The following is an 18,177-nucleotide window of genomic DNA, read 5'->3' as shown; positions in this document are numbered from 1 at the left end:
TCACTTTTTTTTTTAGCAAACAACTGTCCCAAATGTAAACTACAACATCAAATGTTCATATTGACGGCGTTTGAATTTCATTGAAATTTCAACGTAATCAAAAGACAAAATATGACAAAAGGTAGAGCTTCTGTTTGTTTTTTTTCAGTTCCCACAACCATCTTTAGTAATGGCTGATGGTAACAGGATCTCTGAGCTTATGGGATCCTCCATATACCTCAGTGTCACATGCAATAGTAGTACTCATTCCTGGTGGATGAAGCTCTAGGAGCTAATGAATAAAGATGGCAGCATGTGTAAGGTAGTGCTTCTGATTAGTACCACTAACTTCAGCCTCAATCCAAGGCACCGAGCACACATAAAATATGCAAAGACCTTCAAAACTCAAAAAGTTATCTTATCTATGAACTGCATGGAAATGACTTGTCATTATAGTATAATGTCATCTGGAGACAATGCAAAATCATCATAAAATTCAATTTAATAGATATGTAGCTGTACTAATATAAATTGGTTATTAATTGAACAGCAATGCACACACTGTAGTTTAATATCTGTTAAACTTAAAAAAAGGTCTTAAAAATAATTCATTCTCTAAATGGATTCACAGATTTCCCACATTACTGTGACATAACTTCAAAATATACAAATACATATGTCTAATAATTAGTTTATAAGAACAAGTATATTACAAAAATATTGCTATTTTCGAAAATGTTTCATTAAGTTCATGTAAATAAAATTAATGATAAAATATTGCCCTATTAAGCTTACAACATATAGATAAACTTAAAATGTAACTACTGCTCTCAAAAAAGCAAGTCTCCATGATAACAATATGCATGGAACCTTTCTGCTTGAGATAAACTCACAATATATGTTCTTACCTTCACTACCAGGGCTTTCTTGACTGTGAACAACTGTTGCAATTGTATGTTTACCAAAAACTTGTGCATCAAAGCTGGCATAGTCAAATGGAACTTTCCCGAGTTTGTTGTGTTCTTTAATTATTGTTGCTCGTGTTGTGGTAACTGGAGCTGCTCGATAACTGAATTGTGTTACTTCAAGGTGCTTTACACATGTTGCCCTAGATTTTTTAATATAGAAAAGGAAGCTGTTGTTTTTTTTATGATAATGGCTACAATACACTTTTATCTACAACATCTTACAAATTAATATGAAGCCCAATAATGAACATGATAATAAAAAATACAAATATGCCAATATAATAAATGTAAGAAGTATTATGCTATCTGTAACACAATATGGTAACACATCCTGGAATATAGTTTAAATATTCCCCTCTCCACATTTTGTTAAATAAAAATCCACTCTACAGAAATGTGGTTTCTATATCTGGTAGAACTTATACAGGGGGTCTATCATTAAAAAAATATTTTCCTTTAGTTTTAAAGGAATCCAAGATTTAAAAAAAAAATATATATAATTACAATCTGTTCAAGTGAGCTGCTCCAAGATTGCATAAATCATGTAATTTTCACAAATAGTCAAGTATGGCAAAGAAATTATAAACTTGAGATGACTTTAAAACAAGAAATCTCAAGTTTTTGTGACAATGGTTGACTTTTATGTAGAGCTCTGTAACAAGTTGGCTTTTCAACATGTTCTGCCAAGAAGCAGTTATATTAGAACGTGCAAAAAAAAAATTAAGGGATTTGTCCAAATAACATTTCTGGTAATCATCAAACTGATTCCAAAACTTTGGTTTGTTTCAAAACAAATTGAATCAGCTGAATCAAAACCCTTCAAAAGAATTTAGTTTGTGAATGAACCAAATTTTCAGAATCAATTCATTTGATGATTACCAATTCTATTTAAGATGAATGCTTAAAATTAATGTTCGCACATTGAGTGAATATTAACAGTTGACATGGGCAAACATTAAAAATATGTAGGGACAAACTGATATAAAAAGACCTTATTTACAAAATCCCAAAAGCTGTAGGATAATGGTTAATGCTGTATTGTAAATTGTAAATTGTAAATTGTGATGGCGTAAGATGGACTTTCTAAATTCCAAGAATGATGATGATGATAACTAATATATGATTTTATATTTTGTAGAATTAATTAGCTAGCAGGAACTAGGAGGAACAAAATATAATAAATATATTTGTATCATCAGTCAAATAAAGAGTTTATATTAAAATTATACCACTTTCTTATTAATTTCTCTGTAATAATCCACGTGTTTGTAGAATGGTCCATATTTTTATTATAAATGTATGTATTTTATATTAGTGTACAATTTCAAACATGTGCACCTTGCAGACCAATTTTACATGATTTTATACAATAATGTTTGGATTGAGACTCAAGCAGACATGAATTGATATTCTCTAAAGAGTGAGTTGGTTCAATGCTTCTTTAAGAGAGGCATTGTTGGTAGGGTTTTGCAGTGTTTGCCATTCATAGACCTTGTGTACCAAAAAATTACTTTACATTAAACTCTGTCCCAGCTCTTACATACCTTTGAATGTGTTTAATGCTTTAAATGGAAACTGAGAGCCAAGTAATTTAAACATGAGATAAACCCTCCAATATATTTACCCTCCAATATATGATTTTTGGGGGAGTGTTATTTGATGTTGCTGGAGCCAGGTTAATATAGCATAGGGCTGGTTTATAAATCAATGGTTATATAGCATAGTGAATTGACTCGGCCATTTGGTGTCATAATGTGGTCTATTGGGGATTAGGGGTTAGGCATACACCATACACCATCAGCATTTTGAAACATATCCATATCCAAATTTGCTGAAATGTAAAAAAAAATAATGCTAATTCTGCTATTTTCTACTATTTTTTTCAGGTTGGCTCTCATATCACCAAGGGATTTCAGTTTTAATATATTAAGGCAAGGTAGAAAATTATTTACAGCAAAAAATTTTTTTAAAGATATTTAGAAGTATATGAATAAAGATCAGTTACCTGTAATCCTAACCCAGGTAATCTATGATTATCATTACAAGAATAAACAACAAATCGAAAGTGCAATATTTCATAATCACAGGTTAAAAAAAAAAAAAGTTGTTTTCAAGAATGTACCTGTGAATTGATTCAAGATTTGGTCCAGGATTGGTTGAGTAGGGTTTTTCATGGGTTTTTGAAAGTTTCTCAGCAGCAGCAATTGGACAACCTGAAAGACTATTTTTGAAATAGTCATTATATTGTTATACTTTGCATCAGACACATAAAACAAAGCAAAAACTAGGAAATGTTGGTAAAACTACAGTTTGGAACAATTTGCAAAAATCATGTTAACTCAGTGTAAAATATTGAAATAAGGAAATAAGCAACAGGGCATAAATACACTTGTTTACTTATTGTATTGACCTTTACATAATTTACATAGTTCCCTATAAGTCATTCTTCTAAGCTCTGTCCTTTGAAAGGCAGTCCACATAGAGGAATCATACAGAAAAAAAGGGAAAATTAAGAAGTGTTTCTATTTCTCCTCTTCATTTTCAATGTTTTCCCTGGCTTAGCCTTGTCTCTAATGGGTAATGAAATAATTTCCTAAATATTTAATATGATTTTTTTTTTAAAGTAGAGCATGTCATGAAAAAGGCTATCATAAGTTAGAGGCCATTTTCAATGTTTTATACAATAGTATAATTTCAAAGTGGCATTTTCCGTTAACTCTTTCATGACATATGCTGGTTTGTACATTGAGATCAAGAGCTATTTTTACATATTTGCTTTGTTCTTGTTCCTCAATAATGTTTCTCTCACTCTCATTTAGTGTACAGATAACTTTAATAAACTGTTTTTTTATCAAAAGGATACTTTGGTTTTGTAGTAAATACATAAATTACTAACTTCTCATTTTGCATTGACAAAAATGAAAAAAATGACTAGTTAGGTTACATCTATGATCATTTGTAGACAACTACTGCAGCTACATAATCTTAGGTGAAAATATATTCATCCATATGGACCATATATTTTATGTGTAGGAGTTTCACGTTTTTTCACAGTTATAGGTTGTATATCAAAAGTGCTTTCCTATTTCAAAGCTAATTATTTTAAAATTTTGATATGCTGGGTGTCCAAATTTAAAAGTTGTCAACAAACACAACATTTCCAAACAGTGAAGAGTGCAAGAGCTGTCTGCATTTATATATATATATATAAATGCAGACAGCTCTTGCACTCTTCACTGTTTGTTTAGTACCTGGTGCTCTGGTAGCTCATGCACAGCAGTAGAAAGAAATATACCAGCACTCCTCGGATTTCCAAATGAAGTTTTCCTTTTATTCCAAAGTACAAATTCGACGTTTCAGCTCTCTCTCAGAGCTTTCATCAGGACATATACCTCCTATATGTCCTGATGAAAGCTCTGAGAGAGAGCTGAAATGTCGAATTTGTACTTTGGAATAAAAGGAAAACTTCATTTGGAAATCCGAGGAGTGCTGGTATATTTCTTTCTATTGCTATATTTATATATATATATATATATATATATATATATATATATATAGAGAGAGAGAGAGAGAGAGAGAGAGAGAGAGAGAGACAGATAGATAGATAGATAGATAGATAGATATAAAAAAACAGATAACATTTGTATCTTGTAATACCTTTATTATTGGACTAACAGAATTTTTTAATGACAAGCTTTTGGGTCCCTTTCTCAAGTCTTGGGAGGTTATCCCGAAAGCTTGTCATTAAAAAATGCTGTTAGTCCAATAAAAAAGGTATTACAAGATACAAATTTTATCTGTTTTTTACATCTACATCATTGGACTAATACGGCTACAATCTCTACTTATACACTATAGATAGACAGATAGATAAAAACATGTTGCCACCTGACTTATTTATGGAAACATGTACACATAATTTGCATATGGAAATTTGACAGATCCTGATGATGTTTTTAGACTGTATCCACTGTCTTACAAAGGTTGTCTTAGAGCTATGGTGACCAAAAAGTCAATATCAATCTACTTGATGATCTCTAAAAGATGACTGGTAGATTACCACACCTGCAGTGATTTCCCAGTTGCATTATTCTTCTGGCCAAGTCTAGTAGCCAAGGCTTATACATTTAGAAGACAAGATATTTTCTAAAAGACTTGTGTATTTAGTTTAAAACAAATCAAGATTCATCCAAATTTTAGGCAATCAGCAATGTGTGCTAATTTTTTACCTTCCAATCACAATATGACTGAAACTAAAAAACACATGAATCATAATGAATAAGCCATTTCATTGTTTTGTGATTCAGAGTTCCATCTATGGTGCCAGAGAAAGAGATGATTGGTTGGTAGGGCATAGCCACTAAATGTTGATCAAGTGAGAAGTGACCGATATCATCAAGACCTACCAGTGTACTACAAAATATATACATGATATTTATATTATCTATATATTTTGCAGTACATTGATTGACCAATTTTTGCATCTTTTTTGGTTTATCTAAATGTTATCCCTAATAGCTTTTCATGAAAGATGTTTTGGTTAAGCTGCACCATTACATGAATGAGCTTTGGATGTTCCAAACAAATTTTCAATTTCCATAACAATTATTTGGCCATACCTAACAATCCCACCATGCACAAGTCTAGTGTAGAGCTCACATTAATGGTCAACTATTTGTTTGAACACATTTTACAGTATAATAAAAGTCAAATTGAAGAAAAATTACACCATAAAGTATGCAAGCAAACCAGCTAAATGTTGACATCAGTAATATTAATGATTTAAATAAAGTAATAATATTCTAAAACAGTGTACGGTATGTATCCTTTCTTTTATGCATATATCCTTTCTTTTATATCTTATTTTTTGTGTGTTTTATGTAATTTTACACCTGATAAAATCTAAACCTAGACTTAAGATTAAGTAGAATTGATGTATTTTTATTCATATCTGTCATCTACTAAGGAAGTATCTAACCCATTAAATGCTCAGTTCTGGTTGTACGAACAACAATGGAAAATAAGTTTATAAAAATTGGTTCTAGGATGGTCGCTAATTAAAGGACCACTATAGGCACTCAGACCACTTCATCTCAACCAGGTGGTCTGGGGGTTATGGTCCTTTAGTTTTAACGCTGCAATCTAAAACATTGCTGTTTAGTAGATACAGTGATGTTATGATTGGGGTTATGCACAGGGTTATGCGCATCTCTAAGGGCTGTCTTCCCGACAGCTACTAGAGGCCCTTCCACTGAATAACTGAGTCAGACCCGACTATTCAATCAAATGATGCTCATAAAGAGCATTTAATTGGTCCAGTGCCAAATTTTGCTTTCCCTGTGTGGATACATTGGACTGCTTGAGATCATCAATCTTGGCTGCACATGGTAGTCATGGCAAGACCAGCGCATCAGGGATGAAAAGGTAAGTAAAAACTACCTTTTTTTCCCTCACTGGGGTGGGGTGTGGACATCAAAATATGTCGGGTAAAACTATAGCTTTAGGAATATATGTTTGTATTCATAATGCTATGGTGTTACTTTAATAGTTAAAACTACCTTAAAACTTCAAGTTGACAATTTGTCTTTCCTTTGTCTTTTTGCCATTGCTTCATTTCTAAATGCAATGTGCTGTAGTATCAAGCAAGAACAACATGTTTTTCACTTGTATTAATATTCATAATTTGTAATAAATTATATGTTCTTTGTGCCTTATAAACTTTACCCAAATGAGTATTACATAAATGTTGTCCTGTAATAGAAGAGTGTAAATTTTTTCATTAAAATACATAGTCACAAATAAGACAGGTATCTACATACCTTCTATGTGTGTTACGATTGCTGTTTACATGTCCTCTTCCAGAGCATCCTGGTGTAGGACACTTCAAAACATTTTCATGCATTGCGAGGACTAAATAAAATTACATTTAAAACAGTTAAAATGCTGATAAAAATCAAAATGCCATTAATGTTAGTGGAAAAATATATATTTTAAACCAAAGTAACTTAAGATACATTGTAGTGATACCAAACATAATATATCTCCCTGTTGGTTTATATAAATTAAAAATTTACTGTTGTGCACCACCTATATATTTCTTGTCAGACCTTGGAAAAGCTCCATCTTGGGCAATAAATTCCAAGAAATCACCTTTCCACAATTCCCCTATTGCAGCACTGATTTCAAAACAGGTTTTTAAAAGTTGTGTTTCAAAAGGATCAATAAACAGAAACCAAACATGAACTGTCCAGTTTTTACCTTTTGGGTCTCGTCAGTATGATTCTGACTCTTGTCTATGAGATGTAGTGTGTTTGACAGCACTCAGCTAAGTCATAAATAAATTGTGATGAGAGCAAACATAAATAAAACTCCCTACTAGTGTAACATATTCTTCCACACATAAAAATGTGGTTAATGGCATTTACCGTCCTGACAGGAAAAGTTGTGCCGAGCAACATTACCGTCCTGACAGGAAAAGTTGTGCCGAGCAGCAATAATGCACGTGGAAACCTGGTAATTGCTTTTGGGGGTCAAAGGCCGGTCATGGCCAATCAGATCCACAGGAGGATTTGTGCTGAGCAGCAATCACGTTAAGTCCGGCCATTCTAAGGTCCGGTTATACGTTATCCTTAGTCCTAGGTGGGACACAGTTCTGCGTGCTAGATCAACTTGTAATGCTGACAACTAGTTAATGCAAGATTTCCTGTTGCGCACCATCCTTATAACTTAAGTCAGATCTTGACGATAGTCTGCCTCAGACACAGTAATCATATTTCTGTAATTATATTTAAAATTCCCAGCTTGACATGCATATGAACACAGAGAGGTATAATGTTTAGACTTCATTCTGCATTTCTTCAGGTACTTTTAGCAATGGAGAATGATTTATACACAGTTTTTTTTAACCAATGCACGAGTCGAAATGAACCAATGAACACAAATTAACCATGGGCTGTGCAGTTTCATCATTATGACTCCTTTTAGGTTGATGAGTTAAAGTTGATTTTTTTTTCTTTTACCATCTTTAAATTGCTGGTTTGGGTTATTACATATTTTTTTCAATTTATTTTGTGTTTTAAAAACTTTCAAAGTTTAAAAACTTCACATTGTTTTCCTGTATATTTTTTTTTATTTGGGTCATACCGTCCCCTTCCTAATACCTAATAAGGAAAATAATACATTTTATGTGTGTGGTGAGGTATGAAGAAAAGAGAAAGATGTGGAAGGTATAATTTTCTTGGATGGAGAAGCTTGGTGACTTTTTGCATCTCCCAGTACTCTATTGGGCGGAGGTCTTTTTTTAATAGGGTCAGAAGGATTGGGTACTATAAGTATTGAACTGCAAATGGGATGAAGGAAGAGGAGAATATCTTAATGATTTTTCAGTTAGTTTGAAGTTGGAATCTTCATAATTATGTTCTTTTAAGTTAGACTGAAATAGCTCAATTCTAGAATTGTATTTTTTTTTTTTAGGATATTTGATGGTTAGGGCTACAAACAGCAATAATGCAAATGTGACTATACCAACAACATTGGACATTTTGTTAACTTGGTAATCCAAGCAGAAAGCCAGTTCTCATTCTGGAAGCGGTATTTGTTTTAGTTTTTTCTTTCTTTCCTGTTTTTTCTTTTTTAATTGGAAATCATTTAGATGTACATTTGTTTTCTTCTTAAGAATGAAGAGCAGCATTAGGAGTATGTAAAATTGCAGTTTGATAGATTTAAAACAACAATGTATCTGCAAATGATAGAACATCCATGGAAAATACTCAGAAAGACTGATTTAGAATTTAATTGACGTTTAAACACAATCAAGTGCTTACTTTTTTGAAGCCCATTTGGGCAACATCAAACTAGACATATAACCTTTCAAGGGTTTTAAACACACGAGAAATTTTTTAGCAACAGTTTTATTAAATTTTATTTCTCCCTAAAATACTTTAATAAATGAAAGAGAAAATGGATATAAATGCATACAGTGAATTCAAAGGGAAACAAAGGGTGTTCTGATTGATAGGTACTCATATAGGGTATACTTACTTTCTAGAGGCACTCGTACTTTGTGAGGACACCCAGAGAGACTGCGATGGTGTGGATACAATCCTGTTACATGGCCTGAACCATCACAACCTGGAATAGGACATTTTGTCTCTCGTTTATCATGCCGTGGTGAATCTGGAAAATTAGAAAAAAAGAATACAAAAAAAACCCAGTTTGTTAAAAGTGTTATTTTTTTCTATACATTTTTTAAAATGTTTTCTTCATATTTCTTTCTATATTTCGTTATTGGATCTAACTACTTACAAAAAAACTAATCCCTGGAAGTTCAGTCACAAATTGCACTTAGTCTTTCTTCAGTGTTTATCTGATAAATTGTGTTGTAGTGAACATCCACCCACCACAGGAACAGCTTGCTTTACTGTCTATGTTGACCACATGAGACTGGTTCCTTTTCTCTATTTAATATCTAACCAATTCAGATTGCTTTGCTTTAAACTTAGTCTCTTTCCACCGCATTTTTATTTTTTACTTTTGATGCATGCATTTCACCTCATATATTTGTTTGCCATTCAAAAACATGGCAGCTTGTCTTTTTTATCGAATGGGATTGGGATATTTTAAAATACTGATATTTCATGTCTGACATTGTTTGCATATGTCTGGTTTTCCTATGTAAATACTGTCGCTAATTGTGACTGAATGCATTACGGTTAAATCTTGTGAGAGGTATGTTGCATGGGCCACAGAACTTTGGTCTTCATTACTTATGTGTGCACAAAACATTTTATTTATTGTAAAACTGTGATTTATTTCTTTTTTTTTCTTTTCATATTACTGTGCAAAATAAAAAAAGCGAGCAATGTCTTATTCTTGGATTATATTATGTCTTGTTACAATTATAAATTAGTTATATTGTTTATCGTTCTATAAATGAACTAAATGTACAGATTTTCACAATATTATAGAATGACTTAACACCCTATTCTAATAAAACAGATTTTTATATGGGTATGTAATTGGAATAAGCCTCAAGTTGCAGTAAGGCGCTATTATATGTATTTTTTTTTTCACTTAGATTTAAGTTTCATAACTGATAGAGCAGATGCCAAGGCCTTTTACAGAGGCATTACAAGGGCTTGTATTGTTCTTCATTGATATTCTCAACAGGTTCACTAACCTTTGTAAGAGCGTAGAAGTATTAGACATGGAAATATAAGACATAATTAATTATTCAGTACAGTTAAACATATATCATTTATTTGTAAAAAGCTTCTACAATAAATGAGAGAAATAGCTTAAAGCAAAAAATCATTGGAAATATCTCTTGCATGGGCCTGTGCTGCATAAGTAAGCACTTGCATATACAAGTGGTACCTGAGTATGTGCAAGTGCAAGACCATACTTCTAGTACTTGACAAATGTATTTTCCTAACCTGCGTAAGAAAGCACACCAATTATTTAGTATGATCAATAAAACAATGTAAGACTAATGCCTGGTTAGTGAGTTACTACAAAGTAACAATGACCATTGCAAATATATCACCAATAGAAATAACTTTCATCCTGATGAAAGTCCTGATATGGACTGAAACGTCGACATGAGATATGATGTAACCTGAGTGTGATTAATAAAGACACATTTTCCTGATTAAGAAGTCCAGAATGTGTCTTTCTTCATAGATAATTATGTAAACTAGGTTGAAGGAGCACCATGGCACATACATCACAAATGCAGGATTGAGGATAATATATATATATATATATATGCTCAAATGGTTCCTATTTAGGAGGTAAATTATTTTATTTATGCAACTAGCTCACTTAGTTATGACTTACAGTCTCCCTACAAGCGTACTGTACAAAAAACCTGAGTTTTATTTGCATCCATTATTGCATATTATGTGGAAGGATGGGGTATCTAAAAAAATAAACTGGGGGGAACACAGAACTGTCACCCCCCAACCAATAGGCAGTGGGAAGGGCCATTAATAAATTAGGGAGAATCATAGCAGTGTCCACCACAGCTTCCACCCAAAGTTATCGGGTGGAGTTATATTTATATTTATATATATTTGCAACAGAATAGCACTGAGCTATTTTCTTTTTAGACTTTGCAATAGTTATTGATACTGTTGACCATAATATCTTATTAAATAAATTTAAAACCTCAGTCATAACTAAACATTCTATAAACTGGTTCCATCCTTGAGAAAACCCAGTATGCATGTATTGAGAACACTGTTTCAAACTCATTCAGTGTTACATATTGTTCCCTAAGGTTCCATGCATGGATCTCTTTTGTTTTCCAAATTCATAAGTGATGTACCCATGGCCTGTAAGACACACATGGGCTGTAAGACACATATTTACAGAGGTCACCAAAGTCTACCTTCAAAAAAACAACACTTATCACAACTTGAGGCTAATTTACTTCAGGAATTAATTGAAACAGAATGTTCCTAATTGCTGACAACATTGTCACAATGGTATTTGGAACATGGAATTGTTTGTTTAAAAACAAAATAATTTTTGAATAAATATTATGAAATTAAAATTTGGCCCCAGTAAACTCATATTAATACATTGGACTATGACTAGATCTTGATCTCTCATTCAGACTTCACATGATTTAAACTGTACCCTTAAATTGTCTCTTTTCATAAATAAAGATTGCTAACATTCTGAGGTTAAGAAACAGAGCGCCAATCATTGACAATGGGTTTCACTTTGTATTTTGCAGTATACACATATTTATCTCAAATTTACCAAAGCAAACCTAACACTCTATATAAAGCGCTATTTTGAAATGTCCTTTTCCATATCATTATGACACGACGGAAAAAAACTTAGATGGCTTACATTTGTATAGATACTCTTCACTCAACTTTCTTGGTTCATAACCACTTCTTCAGTAAGCGTTGATGCCAGCGACATGCTCAGCCTGTCCTCTACAGTTCCTTAATCATAAGGTCTACTTCATACACCTTAGTCTGCATTCCAGTAACCACTAGGAAGCTAATCATGGAGAGAACTCCATATAGAGAACCCCAACTTCAAAAATATGCAATCTCCAAGACTCTCTCGCCATCTCCTATCAGTTCAGCATTCTAGCAAATGCTAAAAGTTATCTATGTGTTATGTATGCTAAATTTAAATGTGTCTACATTGTATTGTCTGTATAAATTATTTATCACCAAGAGCAAAGGTGACTACAACATGCGCTGCAAGAGTTTAATAAATTGTTCACTGCAGAAAATGGTGTTGATGTTTTTACTATAACATATCAATCCGACATATGGATCCGATTTTTATAGCATATTTTAAACCGGCATGACTTCTGTTACAAAATAACTTTTCTGTTAGACATATGATAAATATTTTTTAAGAATCCAAATTTAATGGTTGTCTGTCATATATATTTGTATAACTTTATAAAGTGCTTACAATGGGGCTAACTGTGGCTTTTTATGCTGTGCATAATGTATCGAAGCAGAATTTAGTTTAAAAAAAAAAAAAAGGCATACGGCACCTTGAAAAAGTCATGTAGCATCCACATGACTAACAGCATTTTTGTATATGATTTCTGATATTAAATTGGAGAGCATATACATTTTGACCATTCGTAAAAGGCAGGAAATATATAATTAAATCTTTATCAAATGTTAAGAGGTTAAAGGAGCAGCAACTGGTTTTATTCTGGCGAGAATCAAATACAAATTTCCCCCCAAAAAATGAATACAAACAAGGTAATAAGTTAGTTTGATATTTTTTTTTTTAAAATATCAGTTGTGGTACCCTACATTGTCACCCTACATTTTAGGATTATTTTGTTTTTCTTCTTGGTATTATTTACTAAGTTCCACCTTTTTCTAAATTTGTGAAAACTAAATAAGACAATTCAGATGATAAATTTCACAGGTTATTTACTATCCTCTAAAAATTTAAAAAACAAATATGAAATCAAATGTTAGCCTTTCTGATCCTGCCCAAAATGACTACAAAACAAGCTCAGACAAAATGTTACCCTGCGTGCAAATTTCTCAGGACAACTACCCCAAAAATGTAAGAACATGTTCCAAGTTTTACAAATAAGTCAGTCCACTGAAAGCACAAAAATAAATAATAATATTTTATTCATTTATTAGCAAATTGGTAAATATTGACACTTTCTTCCAATTTTAAAAAATGTATAGTCTGGGGATCAAATTGAACCTTAGGAAAATTCCAAGTTTTGTCATCTACTATTTAATAATAAAGTAGAAGATTTTTTTTGTATGCATACACAAAATGACTGTCTGTCCTTCCTACTGCTATATGCACAGAGACACTCCTTCATATACATATATAGGGTTGTGCCATATTGTAATGTCTGTCTGTGCAGTTTCTGATGAAAAATTAGGGATGTGTCTGGTATGCACATCTCTTTTAAACAGCTACCAGCGTATTTAAGCTAGGCCTATTTAAAGAGGTATTGTGTTACTACTTAAAGAGTTCCCACCAATTTCGCTGTCAGACTTGCTTCTTTTCCAGGTAGACTACATATTTGCTTATTTACACTGATCAACCAAAACATTAAAACCACCTGCTTAATACTGTGTAGCCCTTTGTGCTGCCAAAACAGCTCTGATTCATAGTTGAATGGACTCCACAAGACCTCTGAAAGTGTCCTTTGGTACCTGGCACTAAAACATGAGCTTCAGATCTCTAAGTCATGCAAGTTGTGAGGTGAGGCCTCCATTGATCGGATTTGTTGTTCCAGAACATTCCACAGATGCTCAATTGGATTGGGATTCTGGGGAATTTGGAGGCCAATGCAACACCTTGAACTCTTTGTCATGTTCCTCAAACCATTCCTGAACATTTTTTTGCAGTGTGGCAGGGTGTATTATCCTGCTCAAAGAAGCCACTGCCATCAGGGAACACCATTGTCTGTGACAATCCCTAGGTCGGTGGTACGTGTCAAAGTAACATTGATATGAATGCCAGGACCCAAGGTTTCCCAGCAAAACATTGTCCAGAGCATAACATTGCCTCTGCCGGCCTGCCCTTTTCCCATAGTGCACCTGTTCTAACACATTTCTACCATGGCCAGCTTTACATTTTTCAGCAATTTGAGCTATGGTAGCTTTTCTGTGTTGTCCTTCTTTGCATCACTTTTGGTAGGTACTAACCAATACATACTGTGAACACTCAGATCTTTATGCTTTCCCATTTTTCCTGCTTCAAACACATTCAAGAACTGACTGTTCACTTGCTGACTAATATATCCCACCCATTGACAGGTGCCATTGTAACACTATTATCAATATTATTCACTTTACCTGTCAGCGGTTTTAATGTTGTGGCTGATTACTGTATATATTCCCATTACCTAATTCCCTGTTCCAGTTTATTTCTTTTGCTCCCTCTACCCAAAATATTGTATAGCAGTAGACCGTTCTTTTTTTCCCCTTGTTCCCAGTTGGCATGGTGAATCATAATGAATTACATAATTAAGGTTACATTTCTCAACATGGAAACAGTAATCCAGTTACTTTGTAGTCCTGGGACAGACTTCAGCAAGAGGAATCATAACATGTCTTAAGAGGAAGTTGCTAATAGAATCAAAGGCATAATCAATAATGAAAGGGACTGAAAACACTGGTTGCAAAAAATAAGAATAGGTCATTTAACCTAATGAAGCAGTTTTGGTGTATAGATAATGCCCCTGTAGTCTCACTGCTTAATTTATTTTCCTTTAGGAGGTAAATCACTTTGTTCATACAGCCCTAGGCACACCTCCCTGCACGTGACTTGTGCAGTCGCCATAAACCCTTCCTGTAAAGGTATATCTAATGTTTGAACTTCCTTTATTGCCTATTCTGTTTATTTTAGAATTCATCTCTTTCTCTGTTTAATATCCCTTTGAACCCTGCAATAGGGTTAATAGCCCTTTAAACCCTGTGTATGATTAAAGTAAAACTTTCAGTTCAGGAGATAAAGGCTTCTAAATCAAGTATACATCTGATTGCAAATAAAACCATTTTATTTAATGCAGGCTGAGTGGGTCACAGCCAGGGTAGGTGTGGCTAGGGCTGCATAAACAGAATCAAAAGTAATTTAACTCCTGAATGGCAGATACAGTTGTGCTCAAAAGTTTGCATATCCTGGCAGACATTGTGAACTTTTGGCATTGATTTTGATAATATGACTGATCATGCAAAATAATTTATTTTATTGAAGGATAGTGATCATATCAAGCCATAGTAACCTCAGGAGAAATACAGGCTGCTCTGGAAAAATACGGTTTTGTTGTTTCAAGGACCACAATCCGATGATACTTGAACAGTAATTAGCTGCATGGTTGAGTTGCCAGAAGGATGCCTTTACTGCGCCAATGCCACAAAAAAGACCGGTTACACAATGCCTGACAACACCATGACACGCCCCACAGATACTGGCACACTGTAATTTGGAGTGATGAGACCAAAATAGAGCTTTGTGGTTGCAACCATAAGAGTTATGTTTGGAGAGGGGTCAATAAGGCCTAGCGTGAAAATAATACCATCCCCACTGTGAAGCATGATGGTGGCTCACTGATGTTTTGGGGATGTGTGGGCTCTAAAGGCACAGGACATCTTGCTAAAATTGATCTCAAGATGAATGCATGTTATCAGAAAATACTGTCAGTAAATTTGCATTCTTCTGCACAAAGGCTGTGCATGGGACGCTCTTGGAATTTTGGCAGTCTGGAGTGGCCATCCCAGTCTCCTGACCTTAATATAATGAAGCCAATCTGGGGAGATCTCAAATGTGTGGTTCATGCAAGATGACCAAAGACTTTGCATGACCTGGAGGCATTTTGCCAAGACAAATGGGCAGCTATACCCCCTGCAAGAATTAAGGGCGTCATAGACAACTATTACAAAATACTGCACGCTGTCATTGATGCTAAAGGGGGCAATTCATTATAATTAATTAATTATAATAAATATTATTATTAATATTAAGAACTAAGGGTATGCAGACTTTTGAACAGGGGTTATTTCATTTTTATTTTATTTTCTTTGTTGCCATGTTTTGTTTTATGATTGTGCCATTTTGTTATAACCTACAATTGAATATGAATCCCATAAGAAATAAAATAAATTGGTTTTGCCTGCTCACTCATGTTTTTTTTTAAATGGTACATATATTACAATTCTCCAAGGGTATGCAAACTTTTGAGCACAACTGTAATTGAGCACTGAGGCAGCAGAAGCATGACCTATACATCAAAACTGCTTCATTAAGCTAAAGTTGTTCTTGTGCCTATAGTGCCCCTTTAAACATTTCTGAATACATTCTTAACAAAAAAGAAAACATCTCTTACTTTTGCTGCTATATAATTGCCGTCCAATAACATCTGTAATTTTTGCATGTCTTCGTTCTCTAGCTAGATGTTCCAAAAGAAACATATCAAGTTCTTTGTATGTACTATGAAACATATGACCTTGCTCTGCTTGCAAGGTTATTGCTTGTTCAAGCAGATTCAAGTTGCCTTTTGTTTTTTCTAAATCAACAGACTCTTCTGTAATTATTGAAAGGCATTTATCGTCATCTTCACTTTCAAGAATCTGATTTTGGATTCTGTTTCCTTCTTGTTCAGTTATCTGTGCTGCAGAGTTGCCTTCAACTTCAAAAAATGTCTCTCCACTCATGTCTACTTTTGCTTTTCCAGTATCCATGATATTATTTTGCTTGCTGCCTATATCTGACATATGATCACACTCATTGTTTTCATCTGATATATTGGAAGAAGTATCCCACCTATTTTCAATATTGTCAGAAGTACAGTTGTTGACATCATGTGAAAATGTTGGTGAAAGTTTCTCTTTGGAGGATTGGATATTAAAACCTTCATCTCCATTATCACTATTTTCACTGGCAGACTGAATTCCACTTTCCTTGAAGTTATTAAGTGCTGTACGTATTACAGTTTCCTCTGCCATTGTTCCCAAAATTGATGAATTTGTGATGATATCTTGGTAAAAACATTTTTCTTCTGTTGCATGATGGGATGTCACACCTGTTGATCGCACAATTACCCCTCCTACAAAAGAGAGATACTTTATTTTAGAAGAACAACAATATTATAAAGTATATAAATATATTTAATTAAAGATTAATTAAAGTCAGACATTACAGTAATAGTGATTTGGATTTTGTGTTGTCCAAAACCACCTGCCAAAAGATATAATTCTGAATTTGTGGATTAATGCTTGACACCAATCATTTTAATACATTCTATATGACCTGCACCAACTCAGTCTTGTCAGCTGTTGTCAGCAATTATAAAGCAAATAGCACCATGCAGTAAAATTAAAGATACTTATTGGATTAGCATTTCTGTAAAATAGCATGAATATAAGTTCATTTGTCTCCAAATGATGCCATGATTTAAACATAAACTCAGTGCCAACATATGAACTATACCAGGTGTGGCAATCAACTACTTTGAAGGAGTTAATTTGTAAATCATGTCAAGACTCAAAGAGAGCTGTCCTCTAGTCCATTGGTATAGAGAACCATGTGAATTGTAAACCTGCATATGACATTGACGGTATCTTGACCAAATAAAGTAATACATAATTAAATTAAGACTCATTTTTGAATATTGTTGATTAAAGTGTAAAATAGGCAAGTTGCTTTATGAACACGGGAGAAGGTCACCAGTAGAGAGGAGAGACCGAGAGGGGGCATACCTATGAATCAGTGAAGAAATTTAAGAGGGGCTAGAGTTGGATATAGGGTTGAGTCCCTTGGTCGGTTACTGTTTCTCACTTGATATGTGATCCAAATAGTGGAAAAATGCACCTCTCTGTGTTATGCAAAGTATAAACATAATAATTATATAATATATATTTTCCAGTACATATTTTGCAGTACATTGATTGGTCCATTTTCATGCCCTTTTGGTTCATCTGACTCATTTTCCAATTTTTTTTTTAAACAACATTCGAACTCCGAACCATCATATGGACAAAGTTGCCCATCTTGAATATTAAAACAAATATATCAGACAAAGTGGTTCCACTGGTTTTCGCTGTGCACAAGTCTAGTAATATTTTTTCAATATTCTGCGGAAAGGGAATAGTAAGCATATGTATCATCAAACTTACCTAAAGTTACTTTTTCAGCATCTTACAAAAGTAATTTGCTTTACTACCTATATAAAGACGCAGGTACCTAACATTGCATTAGAATATGG

General features: G+C 33.6%; 1 protein-coding gene across 1 annotated transcript in view; it reads right to left on the bottom strand.

Moving 5' to 3' along the window:
* ST18 (ST18 C2H2C-type zinc finger transcription factor) overlaps positions 1–18,177 on the bottom strand; it is a 280,418-nt gene that overhangs the window by 126,189 nt on the left and 136,052 nt on the right. The window contains exons 6-10 of the mRNA XM_063450436.1: positions 16,300–17,019; positions 8,988–9,122; positions 6,767–6,857; positions 3,070–3,168; positions 888–1,087 (exon numbers count right to left, since the gene is read on the bottom strand). Of these exons, the coding sequence (XP_063306506.1) occupies positions 888–1,087; positions 3,070–3,168; positions 6,767–6,857; positions 8,988–9,122; positions 16,300–17,019 (1,245 nt within the window). The remainder of the gene's footprint in view (positions 1–887; positions 1,088–3,069; positions 3,169–6,766; positions 6,858–8,987; positions 9,123–16,299; positions 17,020–18,177) is intronic.

The sequence above is a fragment of the Pelobates fuscus genome, chromosome 4 (assembly GCF_036172605.1).
Source record: "Pelobates fuscus isolate aPelFus1 chromosome 4, aPelFus1.pri, whole genome shotgun sequence".
Lineage (NCBI taxonomy): Eukaryota > Metazoa > Chordata > Amphibia > Anura > Pelobatidae > Pelobates > Pelobates fuscus.
The sequence above is the reverse complement of the archived record's forward strand: the minus strand, read 5'-3'. Positions and strand labels throughout refer to the sequence as shown.